This window comes from Eublepharis macularius, chromosome 7 (assembly GCF_028583425.1).
Source record: "Eublepharis macularius isolate TG4126 chromosome 7, MPM_Emac_v1.0, whole genome shotgun sequence".
Classification (NCBI taxonomy): domain Eukaryota; kingdom Metazoa; phylum Chordata; class Lepidosauria; order Squamata; family Eublepharidae; genus Eublepharis; species Eublepharis macularius.
Window position 1 is genome coordinate 8,419,216 of NC_072796.1, and position 23,090 is coordinate 8,442,305.

The following is a 23,090-nucleotide window of genomic DNA, read 5'->3' on the forward strand; positions in this document are numbered from 1 at the left end:
CGCATCACACTGATTGCTCATATTTAGTTTACAGTCCACTCTTACCCCAAGATCTCTTTCGCATACACTACTACCCAGAAGTGTATCCCCCATCTAGTGTTTGTGCTTCACATTTTTGCGGCCTAGATTTAATACTGTGAACTTATTTATATTAAATTACATCCTGTTGACAACCACCCACTTCTCCAGAGTATTCAGGTCTTGTTGAATTTTAACTCTATCTTCTTGGGTGTTTGCCACTCCTCTCAATTTAGTATCATCAGCAAATTTAATGAGTAGCCCATTTACCCCTTCATCCAGATCATTGATAAACATATTGAAAAGTACTGGGCCTAAAACTGAGCCCTGCGGCACCCCACTGGACACCTCCCTCCAATCTGATAAAATGCCATTGGCCACCACTCTTTGAGTGTGGTCCTCTAGCCAGTTCCCTATCCACCGAACTGTCCTATAGTCCAGTCCGCAGTCTTCCAGTTTACCCATTAGAATGTCATAGAGAACCTTATCAAAAGCTTTACTGAAATACAGGTAAATCACATTGACAGAGTTCCCATGATCCAGTAAGCTCGTCACTCGATCAAAGAAGGAAACCAAGTCGGTCTGACAAGATCTGTTGGGGACAAAACCATGTTGACTTCCCCGGATCACTATATGGTCCTTCAGATGCTTACAGATTGATCCCTTTAAAACATGCTCTAATATCTTCCCAGCAACAGAAGTCAGACTGGCCGGCCTGTAGTTTCCTTCGTCCCTTTCTTAAAGATTGGGATAACATTCGCTCTTCTCCAATCTGTGGCACATCCCCAGTCCTCCAGGAGGCCTTGAAGTTGATGGACAGAGGCTCTGCAAGTTCTCTGGAAAGTTCTTGGAGCACTCTTGGGTGCACACCATCCAGCCCAGGGGATATGTATTCATCCAGTGCAGCCAGATGCCTCTCCACAACCTCTCTGTCAATGTCAACTAGCCACCCAGGTATCCTGTCGCGTCTACTACCATCTCTTGATGGGCTCAAGTTCTTCAGGGAGAAAACAGAGGCAAAAAAGTCAGCCTGTTTTTTCTCTGTCCTCCATCAGAGTTTCCCCTTCCACTCCCAACAGCGGTCCAATTGCCTCTTTTACCTTACATTTGCTTCTCACATATCTGTACAAATTTTTCTTATTGTAGCGAGCCCCCCTGGCCAGACCCAACTCATACCAAGCTTTGGCTTCTCTGATGGCTGATCTGCAGTACCAAGTCACCCTCATATATTCCTCTTTAGAGGTCTGTCCTCCTCTCCGTTTCCTGAACATTTCCTTTTTCTCCCCTTAGCTTATTCTGGAGCTCTCTGTTCATCCACATCGGTTTCTTGGAGCTCTTACCATGTTTCCGTCTTCCTGGAATAGTGAGGATTTGAGGTTACAAAAGCTGCTGTTTGAGAAGAGCCCACCCTTCACTTGCTCCTTTCCCTTCCAGCACACTCCCCCATGGAATGACTCTCATCAAGCCTCTGAGTTCATTGAAGTCGGCCCTACGAAAATCTAACCTGCAAGTCTGGCGACAAACATTCTTGGCCCCCCACAGCAACTAGAATTCAAGGAGGACATGGTCACTTCCCCCTAAAGTCCCCACCACTTTTACCCCATCTACCAATTCTTCCCTGTTGTTTAATATTAAGTCTAGTATGGCCGAGCTCCTTGTAGCTTCCTCCACCATTTGAAAAAGGACGTTTATCGGCCAGGCAGGTCAGGAAGTTGCATGTGTCTTGTCGCTTTGCTGAGCTTGTCTCCCAGCACACATCGGGGAAGTTGAAGTCACCCATAATTATAAGGTTTTTATGTCTGGATACTCTACCAATCTGTTCAAAGAGGGCAGCATCCATTTCTTCTCCCTGATCAGGCGGTCTGTAGCAGACTCCAACAACAATACCCTTTGTCCTTCCTCCCATTATTTCCACCCATATACTTCCCACTGGGTTGTAAACCACATTCTCTAGAACTTGCTGACAATCAAGCCTCTTCCTCACATACAATGCCACTCCGCCTCCTCTTCTACCCTTCTGGTTATTCTTGAACAACTTGTACCCATCCACTACCACATTCCAGTCATGGGAATCATCCCACCAAGTCTCAGTAATTTCTACTATATCGTAGCCCTCTGTTTGCAAGAGAAGCTCAAGCTCGTCCTTATTACCCATACTTCGGGCATTGGTATATAGGCACTTTTAGCCTTGTACCTTTGTTTGATCTGTCCTACCCAGGTGGGCCCCCGCTGTTATCACTTCTTCATTGAAATCCCCATGTTGATCGTCCCCTTCCCCTTGTGGCATCAGTTTAAAGCTCTCCTGATGAAGCTCTCCAGGTTCTTTTCAAACATTTTCTTCCCTGACTTTGAGAGGTGAAGTCCATCATGTGCCAGAAGGCCGCCTCTGAGAAAACTTATCCCGTGGGCCCAGAACCCAAAGTGCTTCTGCCGGCACCACCACCTCAGCCAACGATTCACCTCAAGTATGGTCTCCTCCCTTTGCATTCCTCTTCCTTTGACAGGAAAGATAGAAGAGAATACCACCTGTGCCCCCATTGCCTTCAGCTGCCTTCCAAGAGCTTCATCGTCCGCTTTAGTTCTTGTGATGGTATTCACGGCTTTCTCATTCATTTCCACATGAACCAGCACAAACGGGTACTGATCAGTTGGTCTGATCAGTTTCGGCAGTTGGCTTGTAATATCCTGAATTCTGCCTCCCAGCAAGCAACACATTTCTTAGAGTAGGGAATCTGGCCTGGACACATGGCGTTCCATACCCCTGAACAGAGAGTCCCTGATGACCACTACCTTCCTTTTTCTTCCACTTCCATGTGTCCCATGCCCTCTTCACTTCCTCCTCCCCAATAAGAAAAAAATAAGTCTATGAATCTCAAACCAGGGAGAAGTTCTTCAGGTGGGTCCATCAGGCAGGCTGTAGTTCCTCAGGTGATGCCGTCCTCCAGGCAGGCAGCAGCAGTAATCCAAAGTGCACAACCAAAAGGCAGTGGCAAATCCAAAAGGCAGACAGACTCCCAGAGCAGCCAGAAGCTCATTCACAGCACACTTCCCAGAAATCTTAATCAAAATGGAGTCTGCTGTGAGCCAACCCTACTTTTATGTTGTTGCATGAAAAAGCCTCTTCCATCAAAGAATCCCTGTGATTGGCCAGACAAGTACAACTCCTCTGCCTGTTGGTCAGTCACTGTTGGGTGCCAGGCTAGCCCAAGTAGAGTAGTCAAAGTCCAGTCCAGTGTCAGAGCACGAGTCCAAAGTTCAAGAGCCAAGTCAGGGGGTCCTTCGGTCAGTACCAGTAAAGTCAGGTCCAAGTGCGAGCAGAGACAGGGCACGGTCCAAAGGCTACAGGAGCAAGGCAGGGTTCAAGGGAGTGGACGCAGCAGTAACATGAATTCAATTGGTTGCTTTCATGCCTGGCAGTTCCTCTAGACTGGCTTTTATTGCCAGGCGTGCTTTGCAGCCAACTGCTTGGGCTCTATCCTAATGCTACTCATCATCACTATCCACAAGCAGCTGGCATCGTCCCAGGAGGTGACCACTGCACCTTCTCTCTTGCAGCTCTACTCTGTACCTTTGCAGCGTTCTTTGGGTGTGGGCGAACCTGGGAGGGTGGAAGCCCCTGGCCAGGCTTCCCCTGTGGTGTTGGATATCCCTGGCTGGGCTTTTCCAGTGGTGTAGGAGCTGGAGGGTGCTGATGGCTCTGTCTCAGCTACTGGCTGTGGACTCTAATTAGCCAGCAGCTGTTCTTCCTGATCACCAGCCTCCACTGAGTCAGGGCTGGCTACACAAAGCTTCTCTTCTGAGGAGTCAGGGCTGGCTACATGAGGCTCCTCTCCTCCTGAGGGATCCCCACTTTCACTGAGCTCAGACTGTCCCATGACAGTCATTCACTTCTCCTGCTTCCCTCTCCTCTTCTGCCTGTCTTTTATTCATAGGGTCGCCATAGGTCAGAGATGACTTGATGGCACATAACCCGCAGCTGAGAACTGATGATGTGTTTGGCAGATCTCTTGAGCTTCCTTTTTTGTTGTTCTGTTTGATTTCTTTGCGCTGGTTATTATAATAGATTTCATTGTCTCTGCATGTAAGTCGTTGAAAAGCTGCATTTAGTATTCTGATTCTATTTCTGTCACTGTTTACTTTTGCTTCTCTTCTGTCTTCAGCAATTGTAAGAGCTTCCTCAGCCATCTATCTGGGCTTCTTTTGTCTTTTAGCTACAGGAATAGTCTTTGCACATTCTTCCTTGATAATATCTCTTAATATTGTTTAATATTGTGATATTATTGCTATTTCAAGCATTAGGAAAAGCAGCGATCGCTCTAAAATATTTATTTGTTTGTTTACGTCATTTATATTCTGCCAATACCTTGAATTGAGCACAGTAACTGATAGGTAGCCAGTGGAGTGACTATAAGATGGGAGTGATGTTCAAGTTCCTGCTCGCACCTGATAATAGTCGAGCCGCAGCATTTTGCACCAATTGGAGCCTCCTAGTTAACTTAGATAGAAGACCAATGTATAATGCATTATAATAGTCAAGTTTTGATGCTACCAAAGCATGGATCCAGGTGGCCAGGTCAGCTGTGTCAGAAGCCATTTTCCAGGCTAGAGTGAGATTGTAGTAAGCATTTTTTGCTGTGACAATGTGCTGTGATAATGCTGTGACAATGGAAAATCCATTGTCCTAGATTTTACAAAATTTCTTCATACATGGTCTTCAGCTTTCTTGGACCTTACAGTAAATAAAGATTAGTTTTCAAGAGAACATTCACCAGCATAACGACACACTTTCTTTTGTATCAGAGGGAACCTTTTTAAAAATTCTACCTAGATGCTGAGTGTATCACTTTTCAAGTACAAAGAATAGTGCCTCATAATATAATGTGCTATAATATAATGTGCTATCATACATTGTGTGTGTTATGTGCCGTCAAGTCGCCTCCCACCTATAGTGATACTATGAATGAAAGACTTCCAAAACGTTCTATCGTTAACATGTATAAAATAAAAAGAAATGTTCACAGGTACCCACAGGCTATATTGAACAGATGGTCCATGCCAGTCCATAAAAAGTACAACTAGGTAATTAACAGACAATATGGAAGTCTACATATTTGGGGACTCTTTTTATAAGCTGAAGAATACAGGTTTGTTAATTAAGCAAAGGTTGGGGAGCTACAAAAATGATGTGATGAGTACTGAATATGCTCCTGGAGGCATGAAATGTTGAGACCAGCTAAGAGTAGAAATGGGCACGAACAGCAATACGAACAAAAAAAAGCCGCAAACAGCCCAATCTGCTGTTCACGAACAAGCTGTTCGTGAGGCCCCATTCTAAATGAACAGGTGGTTGTTGCCAGCCTCGTTTGTTGCTGTTCATTGCTGTTTGTCAAGCCAGACAGTCTGGCACCTGCAATCAGTTCCCTTGGCAACATAGGCAGGGATTGTCTGAACTCTGTCTGAACTCCTGCTATTGCCCTGGAAACCCCAATCTAAGCCCGATTTAGCTTGATAGGCAGGTCTTCCTTTCAAGTGTGGAGTTCCAAATTTGGAGCAAATACCAGGGGGGAGGAGGGCTCCTAGCTGTAGCTTTGGAGAGGGAGAAACAGCTGCTGTTGGCATTTTGATAGAGAGAATGCATTGGAGCTTGAATTTTCTTTGTGTGTGGTGGCATAAGGACCTACCCCTTCAGGTTCCAGGGCTGCTGCCAGGCTCTGGGCCAAGCTATTATTTATTATTGGTATCTTTCCTGCTGTCTGCTCAGGTAAGGTTTCTGGGAGTGGTGTGGTAGGTATCTACCCCTTCAAGTTCCAGGGCTGCTGCCAGGCTCTGGGGCCAAGCTATTATTTATTATTGGTACCTTTCCTGGTGCTTGCTCAGGTCAGGTTTCTGGGAGTGGTGCAACAGGGATCTTGACCAAACTTGGATGATGGCTGGAGGAGAGCCTGCTGGCCCCCACGAACATGTTTGTGAACAGGTCATGCTCGTAAGAGTTCGTGAGTACCTGTTAGTGGATGGCAACCAACAATGAACATGATGTTCGGGTTTTTTTCTGTTTGTGCCCATCTCTAGCTAAGAGTCAATTAAACAAAATGATGGAGGGAGAGGAGAAGAATTCCTGTTCAAGCACTATAGAATCATAGAATCATAGAGTTGGAAGGGGCCATACAGACCATCTAGTCCAACCCCCTGCCCAGTGCAGGATCAGCCTAAAACATCTCTGACAAGTATTCATCCAGCCTCTTCTTGAAAACTGCCAGTGAAGGGGAGCTCACCACCTCCCTAGGCAGCTGATTCCACTTTTGAACTACTCTGAGCGTGAAAAAGTTTTTCCTAATATCCAGCCGGTACCTTTGTGCATGTAGTTTTAGCCCATTGCTTCGCGTCCTACCCTCTGCTGCCAACTGGAACAGCTCCTTGCCCTCCTCCAAATGACAGCCTTTCAAATATTTAAAGAGAGCAATCATGTCCCCCCTCAACCTCCTCTTCTCCAAACTAAACATTCCCAAGGCCCTCAGCCTTTCCTTGTAGGGCTCAGTCTCCAGACCCCTGATCATTCTTGTCGCTCTCCTCTGCACCCTCTCGATTTTGTCCACATCCTTTTTGAAGTGAGGCCTCCAGAACTGCACACAATACTCCAGGTGTGGCCTGACCAAGGCAGTATAGAGAGGGGCTATGACCTCCTGCGATTTCGATGCTATGGCCCCTTTGATACAACCCAAGATTGAATTAGCCTTTTTTTGCCACCGCATCACACTGACTGCTCATATTCAGTTTACAGTCCACTCTTACCCCAAGATCCCTTTCACATATACTACTGCCCAGAAGTGTATCTCCCATCCAGTATTTGTGCTTCCCATTTTTGTGGCCCAGATGTAATACTGTGCACTTGTCTTTGTTGAATTGCATCCTATTCACCAGTTTTTAGTACAAGCTGAAGCACTTGTTGATCCATGTTTTCTGCTGGTTAATTTTTTCCCTCCAAACTGTTCATCCGGGCTGTCAAAATGTCAGCATAAAATAAATATTAAAACAGTATTATTTAGGATTATTTTTATTTATAGTCCACCTTTCTCACTGTATGCCAAGGTGGATTACATACTGCTAGTGAATACAATATTATTTATAGCTAGGACATAGCTATAGCAGAAAATGCAATATGATCCACAGTTACAACATTCAATGAAAACAGATACAATAAGATGGTTTTGTAAGCTGCCTTTTGCCTTTGGTGAAGACAGTGGGATAGAAATTACTAAAATAATTATGAAATAAGTTAGTTTATATCTTTTCAACATAAGAATTCAAAAATATTGAGCGTTGTGGTAGCACAGTTAAATAACTGACTTTTCTGGTGTTCATGCTAGTAAATGTAAGCCTTAAGAACTGCTAAGGTCAAAGGGGATTATTCACTTGAGGTGTGCCTCTGCCCCAATGTAGTAAGGTCTTGTAAGGTCTTGAGCCTCACTGTATTTTTTCAATGCTCTGTCTAACATGAGAATTAGCCTATGCATGGAAGTTCAAAGAAAATTCCAGTATTAGAACATGTTCCATAGAATTAGTGTTTAACAGACCAATATTCTCATTTGTCCCCTCGTGATGTTTCACTTTAAACTTGGTACCTACAGATTAAAAAAATCTTCATGCAGTGTTGGCAACTCCACTGTGATGAAAAGGGTTTGTTTGGCTTAGTTTGAGCCACCTTTGTCAGAAAATATCATCTCTCTTCTATTAGATCTCTCACATTAAAATAGATTGGGTGTCCATTTTCCAATGTTTTATCGCAAGACTGTTAATAGAATAGTTAATTCTCGTACACCATTGTCCCTGGTGAGATTATTTTGCTGCAGCAGCAACACAATAAGCAGGCAGTGCACAAAAGATCAAAATGATTCCGGCTTGCTTGGCAGATTCAAAAGGGCCTGTGATGCTCTAGACACAAGGGCATTCATTTAGTGGAACAGAATTGCTGCTGTATTTGCATCAAGGTAGATCAAAGGCAGCTGAATGCCTACAACATTTACATAAGGATAGGGGAGAGGCTATGGGAACCCAACTGTTGATCCCTAGCAATACTTATTCAACCAGGGAATAAGGATACTTTCAGGGTTCAGGGAAGAGTTCTTTTAGAATCCAGGTTGTCCCCTTTTTTCCATAAAAAGTTCAGGTGTCCTCAGCAAGGACATTCCGGGTCATAAGTTAGCAGCTAATTTTTAAAGACCTTTAATACTACCCGTGGAACTGGCCTTAAGAGTTAATCTGCTTTCTTCAAATGAAAGGCATATGTTAGGCAAAATAAAAGTATGCGTGGAATATGTATTTTATGGAGTCTATATTCTGTGGCAATTAACATACTTGTGCTTCCCACTGATGGATACTCACACATGATATGCTGTCTTAGCCATCAGCCTTTCCTTTCCTCTTGCACTTTGGGCAAGCCCTCTACGATTAAAAATGATTAAGTCAGGACATTCGGAACATATGTCCACACATAACCTTATAAAAAATAAAAACAGTTGCCAAACTGCTCAGGGTGGTGATGATGTCACAAGCACCAGCCCATAAGCTTTACAGCCATCTTGTTCTGCAGCTGAAATGGGACTATGGTGGAAATGTATGCAGAAATGGTTTTATAGAGCTCACTTTGGTCATAAAAGGGACATGTGTGTTGAATGTGTCCTCCTCTTCCATGCCGCCTGTTTCACAACTGCATCCAAGTTCAAGTACAGAAACATTGATATAAATATTTTTTCTGTTTTATAGGGATGAAAATCAAAAGGGAGTGGTAACTACAATAAAATCAAAAGGTGAGTAAAAATGGTGATATAAGCAATTAGGAATGCCAACACTCTTTTAACCAAAAACAAAAAGAGAGAATAACGGAAAATATCCAAGAGAAAAGCTTCAAGAGTGCCATGAAGAACTAACTAAACCACAAATACAGCAAATCAAATGAACTAAAGAAAAATTATGTGAACAGTCTCATATCATCATTATCCATAAATAATTCATGTATAAATAACGCATGCATAAATAATCCAAACATATAGACTGCCAAAATAGAAACTCCGTGTCAAGCAGGCCTGCGACCTGCCTGCCATGCTCAGTGGTGTCTTTTACTTTGGGGGATGGGGGGGGATAGTTAGTGTGTAGTTCTGCTGTTCTCTTACTATTTTCACTGCTATTGCTATGCTGCAGTCAGGGTGTCTTATCTATAGGTGTGGGGGTGGATGGGGCTCGAGGCGCCTGGGAACCAGCCATCTGACCTTGGAGCCTTGGTGGTTGCATCTCTTCCCCCTTCCAGCTTTCCCGCGAGAAACTGCGCACCAAGACTAGCGGGGAGGAGAGAGGAGGATATAACTAGCCCACTGGATCTTGCTCTGGTATTCCTGGCAATTGCTTTGTACTGTGTTCTAATGGTGGTAATCTCTAATAAAGACCTTTAACTCATCCAGCCGGGTCTGATGGAGTGAAGTAGTCTAGGAGAATCCCCTGGCAGAGCCTGACATTTTGCCAGGAATCCCACAGAACCAATGCGATCCCTCCACCTGCACTATGGCAGAAGAAGCAGGCAGTGGCACTACAGTGAAACCTGAGGGCGTACTCAAAGACATTGCAGAGAAGCTGAAGCCAAAGCTAGCTGCAGCGGATCCAGTTTCTTGCACTGGTTGAGTGCAAAGAGCAACAAAGGCCCAGCTATTTCAGCAGAGCCTCGGGGGAGAGGTGACCATCCTGGAGAAACCAGGAGAGGACTGTGACGGTGAAGAACCCACCTAGGCGAAGGAGGGAGGCGAGAGTGAAGAGGACAAGGGGAAGGAGACCCCCTACCCCAGTGTACACTAGTTATGAGAGGAAGTGTAGGAAGTCAAGCATGCAGTGATGGAGATCACGGAGGGGCTGCGGGAGCTACTCCAGAATGCCCCGCCTCAAGGAGCCCCGGACGGCCTACCTCCAGGATCTCCCGACCAGCCCATGACCCCTCCGGCCCTAGGGCCGAGGCCACCATTGGATGATAGCGAGTTAGTGGCTCCGGGGGTCCCAGGTCAGCCCCCTCTGGCCTTGCAGAAGCTCGTAGAACGTTTCGAGGGAGATCCCAAAGAATTGGCTTATTCCTTAGTGCAGGTGGGGGAGTTCCTGCGGGAGTGGGGCCACATGTTTCTGAACGACTTTAGCCATGTAAGCTACATCAGGTCCCGGCTGGGAGACTCAGGAGCAAAGTGGTACGTGACCCTGTTTGCAGCCCAAGCTCCAGAACTGAGAAGTGTGGAAGCGTTCCTATGCGTGCTTAAAGAACAGTATGAAGACCCTTTGGAGGAAGAGAGGGCGAGGACCCGTTTGAAATGCCTGAGGCAAGGCAACTGTCCCATCCACGAGTATACAGCCGAGTTCTGTGAGTACACAGCCAAGTTGAGAGACTGGATGGAGGGAGTAAAGATTGAATTCTTCAGAGCCAGCCTGAATCCAGACCTGGTAGCCAGAGCCTTGGTGCAGGACGATCCGCAAACCCTGCTGGGATGGATCCAATTAGCCTGCGAGATTGAGAACTGGGAGCAGGTGGTGAAGCTACTGCAGCTGCAACATCAAGCCAGGTAGCGGAGGAGCCCTGGAGACGTACAACCACGAGAGAATGGAAAGGAACGGGGCAACCTTCCCCTCCCCAATGGGAAGGACTGAAAGAGGAGGCAAGGGCTGCGCCTGAGATGTGGCGAAGTTGGTCAATTTACAGTAGAGTGTTCACCAGTGGAACAAGCTCCCGCAGAGCCAGGGCAGAAGCCAAAGAGACCGTCGGAGGGACAGCCAAGGTCTAAAACTTGTCTGATCCCGAAGAAGGAGATGGCAGTTGTGGCCACCAAGGCACAGGAGGATACAGAGGCCTCCAGCAGAGGATTATCGTCGGCTGGGGAGGGAGAGCTGGGACTCCTGGTGGGAAATGACAGAGACCTGCTGTAAAAGGCACCAGTCGGCAGGTTGCAGAGGATCCGGTGCCACAGAAGGTGAGGCCAAAAGGAGCTTTATTCTTCATTGTCATCACCCTGCTAAATCCCCAGAGGGGGACCAGTATCCAAGAAAGAGCTTTAATTGACTTGGGATGCAGTAGAGACTTGATTGCCCCTGCTTTAGTAACAGGGTTGGGATTGAATGTGGTAAAACTACCAGAACCCCTGGTATTCAAACAGATGGATGGGACAGTAATGAAAGGAACCCCCCCCCCCCGGATATCAGACAGAATTAACCCTGCTAGATGTGGGGGGACATTGGGAAGAAAGGACTTCCATAGTCAGGCCAACCACAAAGTTCCCCCTGGTATAGGGCGGGAGGTGGTTCTATGACCACGATCCATATGTTAGGTGGAAGGCAGGTAAGTTATGCTTCCCCTCAGAAGGCTGCCAGAAGCATGTGTGGGATGCCAGATGGGGCCCCAGTCCCCCCCCCCTCCCAGAGACTGTGTGTCTAACCATGGAAGAAAGGGATAGGATCCCCTTGGAATATCAGGATTTGAGTCAAGTGTTCGAGGACGAGGAGGCAGATGAACTACCCCGCCCCTCCAGACTCACCGATTGTGCAATTGAACTGATTCCAGGACAAAAATTACCTAAGGGGAAACTGTACTCAATGAGCCTGGGGGAAAGAGCGGAGCTGCACAAATTCATTGACAAAAATTTGGCAAGGGGTTTCATCCATCCGGCGAGTTCCTCCCATGCTGTCCCTTTCCTGTTTTGTGAAAATAAAAATGTGGGCCTGAGACTATGCACAGACTACCGAGGGCTCAGTGCCATCTCCCCATGTCTAATGCCTATCCTCTCCCACTTATCAAAGAGCTGTTGGGAGGGGTAGCTCAAGAGAAGATCTTCACGAAGATCCAACAGGACACCTACTTCAGAGTACGGATAAGGGAGGGAGATGAGTGGAAAAATTGCCCCTTGTGGGCAATTTGAATATAGGGTGATGCCTTTCAGGCTCCAAGGGGCCCTGGAGGACTTTATGAATCTAATCAATAAAGTTTTACACAAATAACTCTACAAAGGGGTGGTTGTTTACCTAGATGATGTGCTTATGTATTCCCACGTAAAACTGGTACGGGAAGTGTTGGAAACCCTATACCGCCACAAGTTGTTTGCCAAATTCTCTAAGTGCGAGTTTCACAAAAAGAAGTTGGACTTTTTAGGCTATCAAGTATCAGGCAAGGGCTTGGGAATGGACCCAGCCAAAATCAAGGTGGTATTGGGATGGGAAGCCCCTTGTCGGAGACCTGCATCAGTTGGGCTCTCTACCGGCTGACGATTCCTCCTCAGAGGAGGAGGGGTTGGAAGATCCAGCAGGAGACTCACCCGCAGTCCCTGAAGAGCCATCCAGCAACCAGCAACCCGGTCCCTTGGCACAAGATAGCGAAGGAGAGGGATCGCCCAGACAGGAGGAGGAACCAGCGCCTCAGAGAGCCAAGCCTTGTGAGCCAGCAGCAAGGTGGAGGGCTCGAGCAAGAGAGGCGGTTTGGAAATGGTGAAAGAGTGCGCACCTGCAAGCACAGTGATGGGCGGAGCTGAACGCCGAGGACGAGGCAGGGAAATCAAGTGAATGAGAAACACCTGATCCTCATCCTCTTATGCCGTCCTGCGCTTATAAGGGGAATGCTGGGCAGAGCCCAGTGTGGGAGCAACGTCATTCACCACTCCTTGAGCCCAGCAGCTCGGCTCTTGGAAGTTTCACCTCTGCCTTGGAGCCTGCCCTCGCTCAGATAGACCTCCTGTGTCCTGACCTCAGCTTTGTCCTTGACCACCCCTTGCTTGTCTCTGTGTGGAACTGACGACTCGGCTTTCAGACCTCGGCTCGGCTTTCTGACTCTCCTCTGCTTGCTCCCCTGACGGACGGACTTTCTGGCTGTCAACCCCGGCCTGCTTTGGACTCTCACTCTCTCCCTCCCGCTCAGCCCAGTGCCCAAGCAGGAACCCCAGCCCTGACCGTGACACCCCTAAAACTAGGTGGCAGATACAATCCTTTTTGGTGTTTGCAAACTTCTACCAACCATTTATTAAGAACTTTGCTCAGACTACCCTGCTGCTCACAGACTTGTTAAAAACAAAGGCGGAGGGACCCCAGCGGAACCAGACCGAGTGCTAAACTGGCATGGATGGAGGAGTGTCAAAAAGCTTTTGAGGAGTTAAAGACTCTGTTTACATCTGAACCCATCCTCCCCCATCCAGATGAGTGCTGCAGATTTGTAATACAGGTGGATGCCAGCGATGTTGCCATGGGGGGGCGGGGTCCTCCTGCAAGAGGGGAAGGACGGGAAAATGCATCCCTGTGCTTACGTGTCAAAAAATGTTTTGGAGACTGAGTGGAACTGGGCGGTCTGGGATAAAGAAGTGGCAGCAGTCAAACTAGCCCTCTGCACTTGGAGACATTGTTTAGAGGGGGCCAAAGTACCTTTTGAAGTGTGGACTGATCATAGAAACTTGGAGGCGTTGTGAGAGCCCCATAAGCTGGGAGCACAGCAGCTACGCTGGGTGGAGTTTTTCTCCAGATTTAATGTTGTACTTAAACATTTCCCTAGGAAGTCAAACTTTCTGGCCGATGCTCTGTCTCACCTTCCGCAGGATAGTCAAAGGAAGGAGGAGGTGGATACAATGTTCTCCCCTGCCCAGCTGAGAGGGGCTGTCATCACCAGGAGCCAAGCCAAAAGAGCAGATCACCCTCCCTCTTTCCCCTTGGAGTGGGAGGAGAGAGTTAAAGCTGAACTGGAGAAGGAAGCCGGGGAGAGCTGACTGAGCCACTAGAGAGAGGAGAAAATGGCTGCTGGTACAGAAGCGGCAAAATGTACATGCTGCAAGGGTTGCAGGGGGAAGTGTTAAAAAATTGTCATGATGCCAAGTTGCCTGGACATTTTGGCTACCTGAAAATTTTGAACTTGGTACAATGCCAATTTTGGTGGCCAAAAATGAGGAAAGATGTGTCAGAATATGTAGCTACCTGCCAAGTTTGCTTGATGGATAAACGGAGGGGGGGTGGAACCACTGGGACTGTTACAACCTCTGGAACCCTCCCCCTTGAGCCGTGATATCTATGGACTTTATCTCAGACCTCCACCCAAGTAAGGGGAAAATGGTGAAGTGGGTAGTGGTGGACCTATTTTCTAAACAAGCCTATTTCATCCCGTGCACCAAGTTACCCACAGCCAAGAAACTAGCCACGTTATTCATGCAGCATGTAGTGAGGCTCCATTCATTTCCTGATAAGATAATTTCAGACATGTAATACAGAAAATTTAGTCTAATTAATTGTCAGTGTAACTTATTATATGTTGGAAACACCACCCGTGTGATTAGGCTGAGAATACAAGAGCATCTCTCTTATTTGGCATAATATGACTGAAGCCCCTTTGGTGCCTCACTTCTCACAAGTAGGACATCGTAATAGGGATCTGCACTTCACTATTTTATATGTCAGCTGATCCACAAAACCCCAACTTTATTAGAAGGGATCCACTCAGAAAAGAGGCTTGGTGGATTTTTAAGCTTAATACAGTTTCCCCTGAAGGATTGAATGTTAATATGGATTTATCTTATTTGACTTGAATTGTTTGTTTGGGCTGGACTTGCTGTGCTGTACCTTTAAATCTGTTAATGTAGGATTTTTCCCACAGCTGTTTCCTTTTATATTTTGATAGCTTTTACCACATTGTATAGCTGCCTGAATACCTACTTGAGATGGCTTGGAAATGTTCCTTACTTTGAATTGTGATTTGTACTGTAAGTTTGTTTAATAATTTTTGTTTTTCCAATTTTCAGATTATGATGTATATTGTGTCATTATTGTTCTTTATATGAATTGTTTATAGTGTGGTAACTGCCCAGAAGAAGGATGACAGAAACGGGATGGAAACACTAGTACCCCCATTGCAGTTACTCTTCAATGAATTTTTTCACATCCTTTCTGGATTAGATGAACATTTCCCTAGAAAATTATATTTATAAAATTCATAATAATAATTTGTATCTATAGCATATTGTACTTCAAAAAATTCTTGTAACTCGAGGCACTGTCACTTTATTTTTATTGCATTGGTCACTTTTCTATTGTAATTTATTGATATTTATTGTATATAAGCATATTGCACTTTACTGATCGTATCTATTATGACTGATATTATCGTGTGACCTCATTGTTATATGGGTGACTTTGTTAGCCTCTGAGTTCCTTTTTTTGGCAGTCTGTATGTTTGGATTATACATGAATTATTTATGGATAATGATATGAGACTGTTCACATAATTTTTTCTTCATTTGATTTGCTTTATTTGTGGTTTAGTTTGTTCTTCATGACGCTCTTGGAGCTTTTCTCTTGAACACTCTTTTAATGGCAAGGCTTATAAGAATGTAAGTCTTTCTCTATCCAATGCATAATTTTGTGAATCTCAGCCAAGTGTCTTTCTGGTTGTCTTTCCTCCAGCTCTAAAGCTTTATAGCCTTTCCTTGTATGGAAGCGGTTTGAGCCTCTTTATCTTTTTGATTGCACTTTTCTATACTATTTCCATTTTCACCTTTTAAAAAAGGGGGCGATAAGAGCTGTGTACAGTATTCCAAATCTGGCCATACCATATACATGCATAAGTTTTCTTTTATTTTTAGTCCCTTTTGAAATAATCCCTAGTGTGGAATTTGACTTTTTCACTACTGCTGCACACTAACAATTTCATTCAGCCCGTCAGCCATCTCTCCCCTATGCACTAGTTGCGTAGTGCCAGCTGAGCGGGCCCCGTTTCATCACCTTCCCCACTCTATTTTCTCCCCCCTTTGACAGCCTCCATATGCTCATCTTTCCCTACGTTCTTCTCTCCTTCAAATCTACTAAATATCTTACCTGTATCTTCCCCCCATCTTCATCTATATTTATTAATTTACTTCATTTAAACTCCACCTTTCTCCCCAATTTGGCTTACATCCTTCTTCTTGCCACCATATTATCCTTACAACTCTGAGAGGTAGGTTAGGCTGAGAGTTTATGATTGGATCAAAGTTATCCAGTGAGCTTTCACAGCACGGATTCAAATGTGGGTTTCCCAGATCTTACTCTGAAACTCTAGCCACTATGCTACACTGACTTTCGCGGGGGTGGGCTGATGTTGAACTGTAGCAAGCAGCTAGGCCTCGGTGAGTTGCATGGTATAGTTGTCCGGTGTTACTTCTGGGCCTGGCCCCAATGAATCCTCCTGCAAAGGCCAAAACAGCCCTAGAAAGGGCCCTGCCCCCTCTCCCTGCCTTTTACTGACAAACCAAGCCTGGAATACTGGTTAAACTGTTATGGTTGCCTAGCAATAGCCGATGAGGGCATCTGGTTAAAGCTACAGGTGCTCCTTTTATCATTTTGAGTTTTTTAAAACCCAGGGTTTTTTTTTTTTAGATTTCAGATTTTTCTGTGAACCTGTGGCATTTTTCAGGTGTATGGGAAGATGTGTCTTATCTAATCATGGCTCCCATCTCTGGATTTAAGTATCCACAGATCAGGGCCACTTGGCTATTAGTATATAAGATAGTGAGTCACCAGTTTTATAGATGTTAAATGCTAATTTTCCCCCCTTTTTTTAATGCAGCCTTTTGGGGTGATTCTGATGACAGCAATTCTGATATTGAAGCAGCTCTGCGTCCTCAAGTACACTGCTCACCTGAAGATGACTTTAATGACTTTTATGATTGAGGAGGGCTATGAGTTCTGTGCATACATGTGACAAACACTTCTCTACTTCAAGTTGCTCCCCTAAGCGGTGCCCCCCCTCGAGTTCCAAACACATGTTTGCAGATGGGTGTAATGTGTAGCTCTGTGGTGAGAAACTTAAGAATTGGCTCTTGCTCTCATAAACATGTTTGAAAATCACTACAAGGAAGGAAGCATGGAGTAGGGAAAAGGTTAAGTGCTCCTTTCCTCTTCTGCTCCTCCTTTCTCCCTTTGGAAATGGCTTTTCTTGTTCTAAAGGGGTCATTGGGTGACTGTTACATGCATTTGCCTATAGTGTTTAGCTTGGCCTTGACTTTGCTGGCAGTTTGGATGTGGGAGTCAACAGTGTGATTTCACAAATCACACATTCATATATACCCGGGCCAGTATTTCTATCATCCACAGAACATTCTCATGTAGTGGACCTCTATCATGACTCTTCTGTAATAAATCTTACACTTGGCAACCTACTTGAAGAAATTCGTATTACTATCATATATTTCAAGTGCTGCCCCAATGTGGCCTCTGCTCATTGAATTCTATAAGGATTGTTAATAAAAGCTGCAGCTTAGAAATGGTCGTAAAAACATAATGTGAAGAGGCAGCCACAAGAATCTCATGGTTCTGCTCCACTCACTGCAGCCAGGAAAAAAAAAGAGATGGATGTGTCACAGTTCCATTACCAGTGGGATGTGGCAGATCCAGTGCTCTTCAGAAGGGGCTACAGATAAGAGAATGTGGCAGGCGACAGAGGAGGAAAGACGACCAATCCACCCAGAAATTTCTCTGCTACTGCCAACGAAGTGGGCTTCAATCTCAATTTATGCCCTCCCTTTGAACCCTCTAAGACTCAAAGGGAGCCTAGCCCTTAAAAGTTTATCGCTTCCTGTCATTTGAGGGAGGGGATTGGGGTCAGGGTGTGTCTTAGGATATGCATACCTGACCCCAACATTGCTCTCTAGGCTAGGCTATCATAAGCTGCTAGACTCGAGCCCAGTCTCCCCCACCCCTTCCCCTTTCTCCTGCTTACACAATGTTTGTCAGGCTGGTTTTTGGTTTCTTGTAGGTGGGGGGAGTTCTTTTGGTTTAATGTACATATTAATATTTTAATGTTAGACAGATAGTTTGGATCCACTGGAAGGTGTGCGTGAATGGAGAGACTTTCTGCCTATGGAGCACAATTTCCCCATCCCCTCCCTCCTTCCAGCTACAGCCTCAAATGCAAGGAAGCATCTTGCCCCCTTCAGCCCACAAGTAACAAGGGCATTGCCCTGGCCATGGAAGAAAGGCGGCAGTACCCAGAGGAAAGGCTTTGTTTTCCTGGCCTTAGCAGGGGGCAGTATAGTGATTCTAGGCGGATAGCTTTCCTCTACCCCTTAGATACGCACCGTCGAGGAGTCGCAGACCGCTGGGCCCCAGCCCAGCTAAGGGGAAGGGACACAGGCTGCCTGAAAGGTCCTGTTGCAAACAGCACACAAGTTAAGCTGCCACCAGCTCCCCTATCTATCCCTAGGCTAAGGAGTCAGGGAGCAAAGCTCCAGAGCCTGTTGGGGAATTAACCAAAGCAAAGTCTGCCTTGCAAGGATAAGGTTGCAGGTGAAGTTCACAGCAAAAGAATATTTGTATGGTAGGTGGTTCACAAGCACACAGAGGGTGAGTTCAGCAACGATTTGATAGCTTTGAGGCTTCGGATCTCAATAACCCACACAAGGTAAAAATACAGTTTATTAATCAGAGTGCAAGGTTATCACAAGATAAAATGTGAGAACAAAAAAAAGAAATCTATAGCTGTTAGCTCTACATGCCACAGTAATTCCTTAGGAGGCAAAGCAAGTTGGTTTCATAAACATAGCAAGCAAAGTCCCTGGTAAAAAGGTCCGCAGAAGCAAAGATGGGAGCTTCAGTCCCCCTCACAAAATGAAGCCAGAAGCAAAACAAACGGGCAAGGGGTAGTTGTCTGTTGTAGACACTCACCACAAGCTCAGGCTCCATGTTTTTAGCAGCCAATTTATGCTGGTTAGAAGCTGGAACCAGAGTGGGGCAGGCTTAAACCACCAATCCGTTCACAGCTTGACATCACCTGACAATTAGATGTCTAGTGCGAAAAGGGAAGTGCGTCAAGTGTGCAGCTCTTGGCACATGACCCAAATCCACAGGTGCAAAGTTAATTACCAGTTAATTCACAAAAAAAGTTCAGCTATGGAAGCCCGGCTAAAACAGCTTATCTCAAGGACTGAAGCGAAGTAACTTGCTGCTAGCAAGAAATGAAAACGCCTCTCTGCGGGGGGGGGGGGGGGTCTCTAGGCAAGGAGGCCTCTAAACTAACTCCCAAAAGGGCTTTTCGTATAATCCTAAACATGGCGTTTTTTCTTCACATGCACAGCACAGTCCAAAGAAGGGTCACACCTTTCTAGGTCCACTGATTTCAAAGGACTTAAAAGGATGCGACTCTGCTTAGGGCTGCCCTAACAGATTCCTAAATCTCTGGCCTATGATGAAGAACTCCATGAGGGAGCAAGTCTTGAATGCCTGTAGGGAATCCTATTCCAGGCCACTGACCTCGTATGTTGGCTTACCAACTAAAGTTGGTCAAAAGCACTGAAGTGGGGTGTCATCCACTGGGACGTGCCGCCTGTGCTGCTTAGCTCTGTTCTTTGCCTTTCCTTGCTGAAAACTACATAAGGAGGTTGCTTCTGTGTCTGGAAAGAGAGGTGTGTATTCATTCCATTCACTGATGGTGCAATCTTAAGAAAAGTTAACCCTTAGAAGTCCTTTGAAATCAATGCACTTGGAAGGATTGCCTGTGTTTAGGATTCCACTGTATGAGAATTTTTTTTTCATTTTATTTTATTTTTTACCCCACCTTTCTCCTCAGTGAAGACCCAAAGTAGCTTACATCCATTCTTCTTTCCTCCATTTTATGGACATAGGTGAGAGGAGATCTCACCTAATGCTGCCTGGATCTGTTTTCTACCCTACCTGCTGAAAAAAAATTATTGCAAGATGTATTGCATATGCAGAGCAAGTCTGTTCAGCCTCTGACCTTACGTGAAGCTTGTTAGATTTTCTGTTAGACTTGCCAGTATGATTCTGAGACATTTTGTGCAGCCATTATGTGTCAGTGCCTTGTAGGACTTTTCATTTTCAGATTGGGTTCCATAATATTAATACATAAAGAAAAATGTGGCAATAGAATGAATGGTACCATTTCAGACAGCAGATTGTGGCTTCCATTTTTGAATATTCCTTTGGATAAAAACACCAGGTGAATAGAAAATATACACAGCAAGGGGGAAAAGGTTCTGCCATTCACTTTGCTTGTTGTCCTGGTTTTCTGTTTGCAGAGTGCCTTCAACGTAGGAGAACATTCCAACATGTGACCCTCCTTTTGGAGGCTGAAGCGGCACACTCCATTCTTACTATTTCAGGTCTCTCCAACCTCATTTTTCCCACATGTGTGAACCAGTTTTCAGAGGTTCAGGTGGGCTAGCTGGTTGATTTCCCTACAATAATCTGTGGTAGTTAGAAGTGTTCTCCCACCCAACAGTTACTGGATTACTTTAGTAAGGTATAAAAGATTATTTTTAATGTTGTTTTTAGTTATAATTATATAGTGAAAAATTTGCTTTTATATACCCTGGAGGGTGCTGACATCTGCAGGTAAACACCTACTGGTGGTCCCTGGCCCCAGGGAGGCTCTACTGGCCTCGGCCAGGGCCAGGGCCTTATCAGTCTTGGCCCCAACCTGCTGGAACTCTCTGTCGGAAGACACTCGGGCCTGCCAAGATCTTCCATCCTTTTGGCAGGCCTGCAAGACAAAGATGTTCTGCCAGGCACTTGGTTGAGGCCAACATCTATCAAACGAGTCTCCCTGCCAGCCTCCCACCTGTGAGGGGAGCTATATGGTCATCTGCCCACCACATATGAGCAGCCGCAGATATCACCCCACACCTTCACCCTTGAGCAGGTGAATTGTTGAAGTGCTGTATTGTAAGATTTGTGATTTTACTGTTATGCTTGTGTTTTTATTTTGTTGTAACCCGCCCTGAGCCAACTTGCGGGGAGGGCGGGCTATAAATTAAATTAACTACAATAATAATGGTACTGATCCATATGAAAAAACCCAGACCATTTAAGGATCACTCTAATCCCTTGCGAAACCCCTTTTTTTCCCAATTATAAAATGGTTGGTTTCTGCGTTTTCGTGCAAGCAAGCATGTCCCCCTTGCAGGCTTGGAAGGCAGCGTCTCTATAAATACAGAGAATTTGCAAGATGATTTGTTTCAGGCGGATACAGTTGATGCAAAGTTAAGTCATCTCTGCCCGTATGTCAACCCTTCCTAATTATGTAATAGATCCAGAGGAGTCAGCCGTGTTAGTCTGTAGTAGCAAAATAGTAAAGACTAGTCCAGTAGCACCTTTAAGACTAACCAACTTTATTGTAGCATAAGCTTTTGAGAATCACAGTTCTCTTCGTCAGATGCATGGAGGTCAAGACCAGTTTCTTCTCGCCCTCCATGCCTCTGACGAAGACAACTGTGATTCTCGAAAGCTTATGCTACAATAAAGTTGGTTAGTCTTAAAGGTGCTACTGGACTCTTTTTAATTATGTAATCAATCTTTTTTTTGATTGCAGCAAATAATTTGGATACCAATAGACAAGGCTGGGCTGGTTACAGAGGCTCAATCTGCATACTCATTCTCTGTTCCTTCTTTATGGTAAATAGGCTTCTAGGCTTCTGTGCGATTCGGGTTTCCAGTTTGGTTAAAATATCCGAATTGGACCCAATTCGCAATGATTGGATGGTGGCAGAGCCTCAAGGGGGAGGGCATTCCAAAGTCAAGATTTCACCCCTGGAAAAAGCAGGCAGAGGCAAGGAGAGCAGGGTTTGCGAAACCGATCTTAACTGGCAGACTGGATGGTAGGGCACCAAACTGTTGAGCATGTTAAAGGGTATGAACCAGCATGTTAAATTTTGCCCAGAGGGGCAGCCAGATCCCTCAGCACAGGGAATTGGAGTGGACTGGCTGGTAATCACTCCAGTCTGCCATTGTGCGCACTATCCAGGGACAGGGGTATGCCATCATAGGGCTTCATTGCCATCCTATGTGCTAGTAAACTGGAATTTAGGATGGGGCTGTGGGTGTTCTACTTATTTCTTGCAAAATACTAAAAGCCCTTGTGAGAAGGGCATCTGCAATACCTTATGAGCGCCTTCATACAAATAGCAGCTGGAGGGATGGATTTAAATTGGAAAACCTGGCTATGGGAAAGAGATGCCTTTCGCACCCCCTCATCCCATGTTGCAACCCCAGTATGCATTGGGGCCCCTTGAGTTTACTTTTAGCTCTTTTTAAAAAATCATCATGGTCCTCCTGCAGTCAGGTGTAGTTTGGCTCTCTGCAATAGTTATTTTCAGATGCTTTCATAACCGCACACCTACATGCCTTCAACCATCAGCACAAACCTGCACAATAAAATACAGTAAATTTTTTCAATACACTTTGATTAGCAACAAAAGGCGGTCTACCTACAGTTAGTGGTTTTGTTGGGTGCCCAATTTGCTGTGGTCTTTGCAGATGAATCTGTTTCAGATGTCATGCTTCTTTAAACAGTGGGCCCCACACAGCCCAAGCCAGACTCTTCTAAACTTAGCACTTGTTCACACATCTGGCATTTAAATAACTGCAGCTTTAAAGTCTTACCACTTTAATCAGAGCTGCCATTGTCTTTGTAATTTATCTTTTCCCCAAATGGAGCGTAAGACCAGGCAGGCATTCCACTAACAGCTCTCGAACATGAAAAGTGGAACTAGGACTAGACTGGCAATCTCATTCTTGGATTGGATTTTCAACATGCAAACGTGAATAAGGGTTAAACACAGACAACGCATTAACGAACCTCTTGCATCTGGAAAAAGACCTCGGGAGTCTTTCAGCTGCCCATCTAGAATTACTCCTCTTCCTAAACAATCGTAGTATATTTGTCACCCCCACCCGAAGATCTAAAGAAACACTCGGTCGCTGCTGTTCAGTTGCCAACTCCGGTTTGGGAACCCCCTAGAGATTTGGGGGGGGGGGGCACAGCCTGGGGAGGAGAGGGATCTCAGCTGGGTATAATGCCAGAGTGCACCTTCCAACGCCCCATATTTCCCTGGGCAATTTTGCTCTCCAGTCAAGATCAGTTACTATTCCATAGGTTTACCAACCACCAGGTGGTAGCTGGAGATGTCCCGAAATTACAACTGATTTCCAGGCCGCAAAGATCAGTTCCCCTGGAGAAAATAGCTGGACAGTGGACTCTATGAGATTACAACCTGCTGAGCTCCAGTCCCTCCCCAAACCCCGCTCTCTCCAAGCTCCATCCC

The 23,090-nt window shown here is 45.5% G+C and overlaps 1 protein-coding gene across 2 annotated transcripts in view; it reads left to right on the top strand.

Moving 5' to 3' along the window:
* Positions 1 to 17,192, top strand: part of KIZ (kizuna centrosomal protein) — a 142,895-nt gene extending 125,703 nt beyond the window's left edge. For both annotated transcript variants that reach the window (XM_054984293.1, XM_054984294.1), the window contains 2 exons: positions 8,779 to 8,822; positions 16,601 to 17,192. In XM_054984293.1, the coding sequence (XP_054840268.1) occupies positions 8,779 to 8,822; positions 16,601 to 16,704 (148 nt within the window). In that variant the 3' untranslated portion in view covers positions 16,705 to 17,192. The remainder of the gene's footprint in view (positions 1 to 8,778; positions 8,823 to 16,600) is intronic.
* Positions 17,193 to 23,090: the final 5,898 nt, after the last annotated feature.